Genomic DNA, 12,617 nt, shown 5'->3' on the forward strand with positions numbered 1-12,617 from the left:
ACATTAGATAACTGGTTTTCTTAAACCGATTTTATAAGTATACATTTAATTTCATTTTAATATAATATACATATTCCATAGTCATTATCACTGTGGTCATACTTGTATTGCCTTATAATTGCTATGTAAACATTTTGCCAGAAATTTTATTAAGGTTTACAAAAAAAGGTAAAAAAAAATTATTATAATGTAAATAAGAATTGAAATTATTACGATATTTAGTCAAAAAAAATACCTACTTAAATTATTTTAATTAAAATATTCATTTTATACATATTTAACAACGTAATTGGAATTTTGTTATAGTCAAACACCACTTTATTTTCTTTTTAAAATCAAAAACTAACTTTAATTAGTTAACAACTTTTTTTTTCTACAAGAAAAATTCGAGTTAATATTTCATAGAAAACCAATTATCCAATTTTAGAGAAACAAACAGATTATTGGCCGTGTGGTCCCGGTATAGAATAGGCCACCCCTTCCTTTTCCGTGAGTGTCGTAAGACTAAGCAGACTAAGGGAGGGCAAGGAATGGACTGCATCGTCGCATTTGAAACATCTCTCAAACCTAACTGCGGTTGCCTATCCGCTTGCCAAACGTGGTAATTATTAGCATAAACGGCCAAGGGGGAGGCTTATGTTTAGCAGTGGACCGTTAAGGGCTGATATGATGATAATGATGAAGCAGGATATTCGCTAGTGCGCCTATTTTCGGTTGGGTTGTAATAGGTAAAAAAAATAAAAAGCAAAATTAAACATATTTTGACTATAATTCAATAAGAATGATGCGAGAAAATAAAGAAAACTTACAAGAAAAATGTCAAAAACAAGCTTCTGCTTAATATTTTGTCCACAAAAGAATACGTAAGTAATAGTCATTTTTTTTTTGAAAAACTACTTATAATTGGAATTAAATTAAAAAATTAAATACTTAATTGTAACGTCGTACATAGGTACTTAAGTTTTAACCTAATGTTTGTATTATTATATGACTGACATGATATATTACTAACATTAAGACAAATTATACTTCGTAAATGTTGTTTTAAATATAAAAGAAATTAAATAAATTGGCTTAAATGGTTTACATTATGTAATGAACTGATAATAAATAATTTTCGTATGTTTTATGAAAACACTTAATACTAACTAGCTCCTTAAAATTAGGTACAAAATTATTAGTTTCATGGTCATCCATCATGCAACGACTAAGAAATAAAAAAAAAAAAAAAAACTGAAACTAAATTATAAAAACAAAAACAAAATACACCGTCTCGGCTATATGGACATGTCAATTAAACACAAACCAATAATGGTCAAACGTTTTATTTATTTAATATTATATTATAAAATCGTAGATCTGTTACAAGGTATAACAAAATATATTTAAACGGTGCGAAAACAATACAGTGTTTGACCGTTTATGAATTTGTCATAGTCCTTACATTGGTCCCTTACTTAAAATTTAAACTTTGTTATATTATAAATATTATAAAATATCACACTTTAAATTCAAAATCTATATGTATAGGTACTACATAGAAACTAAGCGGGTCACTTAGCTCTGTCAAAGTACAATATAAATGTGCCCATTTGAATATACTATTAAAAAGGAGACAATAAATAAACAATTAATCTATCTCGATCAACTAAAAATTAAATATAATAATCAATTTCTTTTGTTATGAAGTAAAAGGCACTGTTCGTATGGGGGGCGCAGGCGCAAGCAGCGGCGTGGAAGCGCGAGGGGGAGGACCGCGCTGCATTACGCCCCACCGGCGACCGTTCCACACGGCAATTGTATAAACACGTTTTATATTAGCATATCCAACTTATGTCTTTATTTATACATGTTATCAACGTATGATACTACGGCAGTTTGGCAAACGAATATTCGAATTTCTGTCATTTTTTGCACGTATTCGACGTTCGTTGAGTGCCAAAGCGAGAAGACCCTAAGAGTGCGGCACGGGTACGAAAAAAACAATCACCATAAAACCTCAAACAGGTTTAGCTCGCTGCCAGCCCTCTTCGATTAACGCAAAACGAAAAAACCGTTCGCAGACGAGCCGCTACTAAAAGCAACGCGTCGGTGGTTTTCAAATAGGCCACAGATGATTGCAACCGCTTGTGCTAGTGAGGTTGCGATTAACGTATTATACACGCCGTGACGCAAATGGCAACTTTTGGGTAATGGAAAATTCAGACGCATGACAGAAAACGTTAAATTTAATTAATATGAATGTATCATAGCTTGCCGAACTCCCGAAGTAGTTCTCAACTGATTCAGCCCGATAGAACTAAAGGTAGAAAACTAATTTCATTTTATCTGAGCAATATCAGTTGAGCCATTTTTAAAACTCTTCAAAACGAGCCACGTCCCGTCGACGCGGGCCCCGTCCGAATGCGGTGCGGCATCGCAACTGCTAGCTACAAAATAATTATTACAGTTAAAGAGACTCGAAATAAATAATAAATTATTATCTTAAATCCTTAAAAATAGATCACGAGCGCCTTCTCGCGGTACAATACCGAGCGCGGAAAGGCAGTAGAAATAAATAAATGTTCTATAAGCTAACTTTACAGAGACCACCGCTCGGCGGAGGATCGCTTCGGGAAGACTTCCGCGAGCTATGCAATAAATATCTAATAACACAAGATCCCATTAATTACAAGTGCGTGCCAATAACTAAAGATGTACATGTAAACACTATAATCACACCGCAGACTTTCGAGACGCCAGTAAATACTTCTTTAACTTTATAAATTACAGGGCGAAGTAGTTAAGGGGCATCGACAAACTGGAGATCATTCGTTGAGCAGGTGTGTTGGTGCGGCTGATGAGCGAGGCACGAAGCGCGGCAACCGGGACGGCCCACGGGCACGATTTGGAAGACGTTGAATAGGCACTATGGTGACAGACGATTCTTATGCTAGGATGGTATAAGTTAACTTAAGACTAGTCTAACCACAAGACCCTAGGCAATAACGAGGTCACCGAATGCCGAGGAAAGCCGATTGAACACTGGCAGTCGCTCATCTTCCGGGTCAGGTGAATGAGTACGAAGGAAGGCAAACGCTGGAGTGTGCGCAGGTGGAGAAAGTGCCGGCGGAGAATGAGGGGCCAGCGGTGATTGGGGTGCGAGTGGAGACTGTGGTGAATGAGGAGAATGCGGTGAGCGTGGGGATCGAGATCCATCACTCATGTAGGACGCGAGCGATCCTCCGGACGATAGCGATGCGACAGAGCCACCTGGGGAAGGTGGTTCACGGCGTCGCGCTTCTTCCGCGTTGTGTACAAAGTGGCATCGCGGGCCATAGGGACAGAAACCGACAGAGTGGAAGGTGCGGCATAGTTCAGTCTTATATTTAGGGTGACGTTGAAGGTTTCGTAATTCACGCATTCCATGTGCGAACTGGCACTTGTCTCCATATTTGCATACTCCGGCCTCCTCGAATGGTCGACAAAGCTCAGTTTTGTAACGGCTGGTGGCGGTCGGTGGCGGTGCAGGTTCGCTGGTAGTACGTTCGAGTCGTCGGTGGTGCACCAAGCGGTCTATCAGCCCAGCGAGAGCACGGTGCGCAGGAACGGAAGCAGCGCGGGTAAGAGCGGGGTGTTCCCAATTCACGCCATTGGGTACTGCTCCAGCATTTATAGGACCGACAGTACCATTCATCGTCTGCACTGGTCGAGTTTGGTTCTGAAATAGATAAATAACATATAATTAGGAACATTTATTTGTTTTATTTTTATTATGTTACAGTTATTATTTTATACATTAAAAAGCCAGTCAAGTGTGAGTCGGACACACGCAAGGAGGATTCCGTACAAAATCAACTTTAATTTTTTTGTGAAATAACTATAAATTTAAGGGTTCCGTTTTTCCTATGGAGGTATGTGGAGGTATGGAACCCTAAAAATACTTTATTTTATTATATTAGTAATCTATTATTTTACGAACACTAAGTAAACTACGGTGTTGTGTCGTATCAAGAAGTAAAGAGACTCGCAGAAAATCGTGAGTGGCAAGAGCTCTACTGACAAGAGCGCAGCTCTTAAATAGGGTAGATAGAAGTTAACTACGATCAAGACTAGTTATATTCATAGGTCTGTACTTGATTGAATTCTTGTCACTTACGTTATGAAAAAATAATTGTTAAATAATTAAATTCCAATAAATTTTAAAATTTTCAAGATTTATGTCAAATAACGAATTACGAATTTCATAACAGAAAATTTATGTTTTGCATCTGCATTTCACAACAATCCTGAATGTTCTATATAAAAACTGTATGAGTATACAATTGGCCCGACGGGTCCAGATACCTGCACAATGTTAACAAAAAAGGGTCCCAGAAAGGTTCGCTTCGGCGTCTACCTGCTCGTGTTCATCTCGTTTTCACGAATGGTTTCTATTTTACGTTAAACACTCTAATAATCCAAAATTAAATGAACATTAAAATAGCCATTTTTAAATCCCGAAGTGACTTGAATTTTAATAGTTATCTTAGATTTATAACAACCTCATTTCTTTGGAATTCTATTATGAATTGATTTCGGTAAAAACCCCAGTATGCTCATCAATATTATGTGCTAGATCACATTCCCCGTTCTAGTGTCTCATTGTGAATTGAGATGCAAATGTTTGAACTGCCTTTTGTTTTTATGGAGCGTCGAACCTCACAAACCTGACGCTACAAGGCATCACCATAACAATGCTGGCGTTCACGCGGAGGCATTTGACACGAGCGCGTGTCGCGGCCACAATCGCGGTGATTGTGCACTATTGTTCAGATGTCGCCTGTCGCGTCGCCGCATGTGGAATTATTGTCGTTGGGCCATTCGACGGCATTACCTAGTCGTCGTTCGTGCCTTATGTTAGGGGCAACGGTCGCCGCTTGTCGTGTTAGGTAACAGTACTACCATAGTGATCTATTCATAGTCTATTAGTTAGCAGTTTGAGCATCTGTATGTCTTTGTCATGTAAGCTACGTTCTCATTTGTCACTACTTAGTTATGAGAGTTTAGATGTCTGCTCCAGAATGATTTCCTCAATCAATAAATCTATATTTTCTTTGTTAATAAGTAACAACGATTTCGTAGTTTTGTATAGACAGTGTTTGACATTCCAAAGTTAATTGTGAAATTTTATAATATTACAATATTTTAACAGATTGGCGGTTGGGATGAGAACATCACGAAGGTCGGATCACAGATGAATGCTATATAGACGGAACACAGACTTTATACATAATGTATGATACGCCACATCTTGTATGCGGCCTCAATCGATGTGAATGACACGTCATTGTATATTCTATTCGCCTCTGCCTCGTCCGGAGATCGTAAATACGCAAACACTTGTGTTTTTGAATACAACGGACAAATTATTTTATTTGTTGAGCTCATCATGCTCGACTTTTTAAACAGCAATATTATTAAAATTTGTCATATATATGCTATCTACCGTCTGTCCATTAAAACAGCATATACATATAGTAGCTGCTTTGTAGTACGTTCGTTATTCAATAACAAATTATTATCAGTTGAAAGTGTGTTATTTAATTATTCAATGTATATAGATTTATGTATAGTTAATAGTAAATAACAGGTAAATACACACTATCGCCTTTAGCGATGACTTAAGTAGCTATTGTTTTCGTTTTGTGTATAACAGCTGAAGAAGGTAGAGGTTTCTCCGAGACGTCCTTCAACAGATATTGTTCTGCGCTCGAATAAACGAACAAACAAACAGAAAAACATCGTGAATGAGCAGATCTTACAAAACCTTTGTATCTATGTCCAATAATTACATTACATCCATATAGTAAGGACATCTTTACCGAATCGTGTATTGGTAACTTAAGGAATGAAAACCGTATTTTTTTTGGTTTGATTTTCATGTGGACCCCAGAAACATTAAAATATTTCAAGATCAACCTTGACTATTTGACTAATTGAACGTCATAGACTAGTTAATGAGATGGTCAAATGTGTAAAGAAAATCACCATTATGTATATTGTTAACTTGGTCGTGTTATCTACAGTGTTACGATCATGTTACCAACCGCTACTCTAATTGGAATAAGGTTCTTTATAAAGACGAGACGCACAACCATAAAGTGTTCTATTATAATTAGTTAATTATACTTTATGTTTAGTAAAACAATATGTTGATGGTACAATATTAAAAGCGAAAGTGTAGCAAACAAATGAGCGTGGCGGTGCAATGTCGGGTGAAATGTTGAAGTGAAAAGCCAGGGGTTAACGTGGTGGTCGCCAAGTGTCGAAGGAAAACGGCCGACTCGTAATTAGAGAGTTATCAGAGCAGAACATTGGTTAAACGCTGCTTTCCATCGGACGTTGCGCCTGCGCAATCGAGCTCCAGGGAAAATTGTAATCACTGTCGATTTCAAATGGCCGCGGTAGTTGCATTCGAAACTGAATCCAATCGCACGCAGCGCCACTGTATTTGTGCGCAACACACCTCGCAAAACACGATCCAGACTGTTTGTTATAATAACGTATGTTTAACTGTAGCATCGACATCAACAGCTCGTACTTTACAGGGCAACAAACTAATCGGTACCGCGGCAACGGCGGTGTGTTTACTAAATACAAATTTGAGTAAACTTTGAGCTGGTGCAAGTAACATTTCCAAAGAGATAGGCACAAGTCACACCTCGTGTGTCACTGTATACTTTGTGGTTAGCGGGTTATGCTGTCAATGCGACAAACACGCTCCACGCTCCACGAGCCAATATGTTTGTGTTTTCTATTATATGAGCGCAGTAACAGCGGAGACGTTGAATCCACGGCCATGGCTAGTCACTTCAATAAACCAAAAAACATACGATACATTTACTAACACCTGTTAACTACACTGTCATATAATATTGCAGTAAGTACTAGAACGTAGAATTGCAAATAATTCATCATTTTTTTATGGTAAATTAATAATATTCGGTTATCTGATAGTTTCCAAAATAAAATGTATTAAAGGCACTTCAGCAACTAAAACAGCTAAAATTGTCAATATAACTTCAATCATTGTCTTAGTGAATCCTTGAAATATTTTTTTTTTGTTTTATGTTAATTGTCGACATATTTTATTACAAATTTTGCAGCAATAAAATGCTTAAATAGTGACAAAAATTTCTTAAATCATATCTAAGTAATCTAATCTAAGAGTAAACATTAGTGAAACCATTCGAAGGTTTATATGAACAAATAGAGGGCAACGACTTGCCTGCTAATGAAAACAAATGTTACCTTTGTAACATGCGCTGAAACGTGGTTGGTGGCGCAGAATACGAATGTGAAGTGCTGTCGTTAATATAATGAGACGGGGTAACAGCAGCGTAATACAAGTGTGCTAGTGCTAGAACGTTAAATATATGAAAGATTATTGACCTTTCTGAAAACATAGTTGTATTTACATTCGCAATTAGGGAAAATTTACACGTTAAAACGTTGTTGGCTCGTTGGTGTCAGAGCTCGAAGACCTGCTAAAAATATACTTTTTTCAGATAACCTCCGAGGCCAACGGCATCGTACTTAACAAAGAACGCCGATTTGGGTTATGAATTTTCAGTATGTTTCGACCAACAAACATTTGGAATTTTACAATTTAAAAGAATTCCGCAGTAATATTTTTGTCTTGTGGCTTGCATATTTATTCAGGACAAGTGATAGATTAATCTACGAATTTAGCAAAAAGGTTTTGGAATAGTTAAATCATAAAAGTGAATTAAATTAACAAACTTTTATAATAAACACAAGTTTATTGTTTGTTAAATGTTGAAAATAAAAAGAATATTATTACCTACACATTTATCTTTAAAGAATTTGAGCGTAAAAATGGTAATGATGTAAACAAATTCTTTTAGTGTAATTTATTTTAGCTATATTTTTATAGTTGGTGGCATACAAGATAACAAAGCTAGCATGTACGAGTATTCGAATCATAAAGACTGCCTCGCAACAATTGATGCTGCGACGTACTCGTAATTCAAACAAGAGAACTGCTTAATTGACCGTTAATTGGTTCTAATCAAATGCGTTCTATATTTAAATGAACTTTTAACGATTTAAAATGACTTTTGCTTTTTCCCATCGTTCAGTTTGTTTTTAATAATATAGCAAATTAGCAAAGTATTAAACTTTTTTATATTTATTTTACCAAGCTGCAAGTGTATATTTATGCAATTGATTTTATATTTATTGGTTAAATTAAAACAAGAAAAATACATTAATTTAATTTCAGGTTTAATGTTTTTCAGTTGAGTGGTACTTTATATATTTGTAAGTAATTTAAATATAAAATATATTTTATATATGTAACCATGAATTATAATACCTGTAATAACGTACCTACGACGAGTACGTAACTATGGAAAATTAGTGTTAAAACCATTAATATAATCTAAATGTCATGTAAATATATGTTTTGTCTTCAAGGTTACCAATGATTCAACCGCCTATACTATTGTACTTGAGTATTATATTTATTTAAACAATAATATATATTGTTGCGAATTAATGATGTTATTTGTAGATATTTATTCATTGGTTACATGGTTAGGGTATGGAAAATGAGGTCCAAAATTGTATCTTGTATTACGACTTAATGTGAAGAAATTACTCCCATTTCTCTGAGGAGTCTGCCGAGGGTCCTGTCGATTGTTACCATCACGTTTATTGAATGATTGCGCGAAAATAACCAACTCCAAGATGGTGCCGAGTGGTCCCCCTTTTATGGTCTCACCAATGATAGCAATATAGTTATTAACCTTTTAGTGTTTCGCGTCATCTCCACATTGTCTTATGAATAACGTTTATTTTTATTCTGTATATAGTGTTGGACTGCAATTTATTTTGGATGTTACTTATATAAATTTTACTAATAAACGCGAAAGTTAGTCCGTTTGCAGTTTTGATTGTTATATAACTCAATAGATTGATTTCAATGGCATTTATTTAACAAAAAAAAAAAAAAATACTCCGCGGTATTTCCTAGTATGACAAATTTCCAAACGTTCCTTGATTCATCTATATTAACCGTATTTACAACATTGGTTACAATTATTTTGAAAAATTTTACATAAATTTGAAAACCGCAAAATTTGTTGATTCTTGTCCCAATTCAATGAGCCGTACAATGTTAACACTTAGTTTAGAAATGTTTAGTTTTTCAAATATCTAAAAAGATATGCCCACGATTACAATGCCTTAAGGGATAGTCGGAGGAATTGTCAATTATTAGTGTTGGCGAATTACGATTGTTCAAAATGTTTAATATAATAATGTGTGATTTTAATTGTATTTTTTAGTTTAAAATAACTGAAATGCTATTAAAGCAAGCCAAAAAGGAACTTTAAATATTATACTTTGCTACAATTCTTTATAGACGAAACCATATTCTGTCTATATATAAAATATAAAACCAAACTACATATATGATTCATAAGTTGACAGCTGTCGACCACCTATGTTGCACATTTATTATTATGACGATATACGCATTTACTAGAATTCTACGCAATAAGTAAACGCTCCTTGTTTACGAGTACTAGTATCCTATTTAATTGGTGGATTTAAGGATATTTTTTCTTCTCTTTAATTCGTATGTGTATCCAGAGATAATTTCTCTTCCTTTTTAATTCGCATGAAGATTCAAGACTAATTATCTCTCCTTATGGAGCAACACTAATAATAGATAAAAACAGTATTTATTTATTTACACTTTGTTGCACCATTTATAAAATAGTAAATACATTTAAATAGTACCTAATATAAATGAATCTTCACTATCAATTTGGAATAACGAAATTACATAATTATAGCGCAATACTCTCCCGCTGAGTGTGGCGATGTTACAAATACGGGTAGTAACACATGTGTACAACACAAATGTCATTTGATAGTAATTAAATAGCATGGGAGTAATAAACTAAGCCCAAATTAATTACTATTACTTAAGAAACGCACATTTTAAATATAGAAGTATTATTATTATTTTTGTTTTTATGATTTAGGATGTCCGTCAACCAAAGGACCGTCTTTTAGTTTCCAATTTTCATAACTGGTTTCTTTTAACAAAACACTAAAGTCAAAGAGGGTTTTTATATGAGATGAATAAAATATTAACCAAAAACAATTAGTACAAAAACAGTAATGATCACGATTAATGATTAGTCATCTACTTCTCAATAGTCAAACTACATAGGAGTCACAGAACCCTATGAACCCTATAACTAGTACGTTCTTTAACATTTACACCAATGTCTATATCATTAACACGAAATACATATATACACATACGTATCTGTCATGCCTGTCTCCCCTTAGGGTAGGCAGAAACAATGGAACGCCAAATGCTTCGATTCAAACAAACCTCGACATAATATGATAATAATTGTATATTTCTCTAGTTACCACCTTGAAGTGGGCATATGAGTGTATGGCAAATGTTCACACAGTTAGCAACTGTTGGATGAGTAAGACCGGACGCGCGGTATACGGTTCGCATGTAGATGGGCATATACAGCGTGTTCGCAATGCGAGAACTGCGTTTCTATGGTATAAATACCGTCACATATTAACTGAATCATTATTTGGAATTTAAATAAGATGAAGCTATTATTATTTAAGGAAAAATAGATAGGCACGTACGCAATAAATTCAATAGATTGGTATTATTAATCTAGCATGACAGTTAACATAAGAACACTCTCTCCATCATTTACATCTAAATAAATAAATATAAATAGGTAATAGATTCATGTCTGTAGTAAAAAATCTGGGTAGTCAAGAGCATTTTGGCAATTATTGTAATTGTTTTATATGTACTTATCAAAATTGTTTATTAAATCAAAATAATTGGTTTAGTCATAAAATAAGCTGTTTATTTTTTGGTTAAAACACTCTTAAATTATTTTATCTCGGTAACGATTGAGATTTTGCGTTACTAAACTATAAGGCTACAAGTTTTCCGCAATTTAATATTTAATTTATTTTAAATTTACATACATACTCTCATAACCCTTAAGAGTTAAATTTTTAGGGAAATACATAAAATTAAAAAATATTGGATTTTAAGAATATAAAACTAGCAATTTTTTAATTACTTTTTGGCTTTTTGACTCCATTATGTTATGTCAGAAATATAAAGTGAAGCAGGCGCACACTGCAACAACCACGGTACCAGTCCAGTCAGGTTTATTGCGTACGCATACAAGGCGACGCGACGGTGACGAGGTGGAGCGGTCGTAAAGCGAGTGTCAACAAAGGGCTTCGTTCAATTCGAGCGTGTTTACCCCTCAGCCGCTCAAAGCGGAGGAAGCACGTCCCCCGGTCGGGCCGCTTTTAGCACCTCCTTATTTATAGATGCAACAACAGAACGCTGCCCCGAGGTCGATTTGCAGAACAGAAAAGGTAAACAATGTTGCTCACGGTGGTGGTAGTCAACAGCAAGGACGACGACACTTCGTTGCCATTGTTTGTATTTAATATTTCTGGTACCTACTAGTTAAATACATTAATACATACTTTAACGTAACGTACATTAAAGTAGGTGTAATGTGTTTGACTTGAATGTATAGGACTGAAATTATGTCTTTTTTATGACGTCTGGTTGCATTTAAAATCATAAACGTGTTATGGATGTCGTGACAAGACCAGAGATCATCAGTGTGCAAGTCTGGTAGTTTGTGATGATGCGTTGCTCAAACTTGTGCCCTTTACGTCAATCGTCGTGTACGCCGGGCGCAACAGTTCCTTTGTCCGTGCAATTTTATTGTTGCGTCACACTCACTACCGCGTTATACTTTCCCCACAAATTATGATGAGTCACACAATGATGATAAAGTGGAAAAACGTTTTCTATGACTAATAGCTGCTTTAGATCCATTGTTTTATTTTGTCAGATACTTATTCATTATGTGCATTAATAGAAAGGTATCATTGAGACATTGACAAATAAACTGGATCGGTATTGGTTTTGTAAAACAATTTAAACATTATCGTTAAGTAGAAGACAGTTCTGTACAGTGAATACTTAACTAATGACATGGTACCATTAGTAGCATACTCAGTAGTTATTTGGAACATTAACTTCTTTGTCTGTCTTGATAACATAGAGACCGGGCTGTCTACATTACAGACGGTAGACACTGTATTTGCTTCGAGGTCAGTGTCGAGCTCTCATTTACGTTTGTTTCATTTGATATCTATTACATAGTTATTATAGATTCATTGTTGATTAAAAAGACTTTTTCTTATTTTAATGATTAATAGTAATTATAAGTAGTAGTGCCCTGTTTAGTCTTCATAAGTATCTCTGCATATATTTCTTTGTTCTTTTCAATCAGTCAAACTGAATTCGAAGGGCATAATCATTCTCTAATATCTGATTTAATCTGGCGGTCGTTGCGTATATTAGTGATAGCATTAGCTGTTCAAATGTTATTTAACTTTAACAAAAACTGAAGTTGCCCTAACGAATAGAGTAAGTGTCATGAGCCCTCTGGTATTAAAACTGTTTTAAGGGTCTCTGTATATAGCTCGATTCGTTATCTATCTAAGAGGTTTTAAAAAAGGATGTATATGTATGTGAC

The 12,617-nt window shown here is 35.0% G+C and overlaps 1 protein-coding gene across 1 annotated transcript in view; it reads right to left on the reverse strand.

The window, feature by feature from the left end:
• Positions 1-750: 750 nt before the first annotated feature.
• The window catches only part of LOC113512963 (protein TIS11), a 45,521-nt gene continuing 33,654 nt past the window's right edge, over positions 751-12,617 (reverse strand). Inside the window, exon 3 of the mRNA XM_026896936.3 lies at positions 751-3,700. Within this exon, the coding sequence (XP_026752737.1) occupies positions 2,978-3,700 (723 nt within the window). The 3' untranslated portion in view covers positions 751-2,977. The remainder of the gene's footprint in view (positions 3,701-12,617) is intronic.

The sequence above is a fragment of the Galleria mellonella genome, unplaced genomic scaffold (assembly GCF_026898425.1).
Source record: "Galleria mellonella isolate WM207_F2 unplaced genomic scaffold, CSIRO_AGI_GalMel_v1 utg23, whole genome shotgun sequence".
Classification (NCBI taxonomy): Eukaryota; Metazoa; Arthropoda; class Insecta; order Lepidoptera; family Pyralidae; genus Galleria; species Galleria mellonella.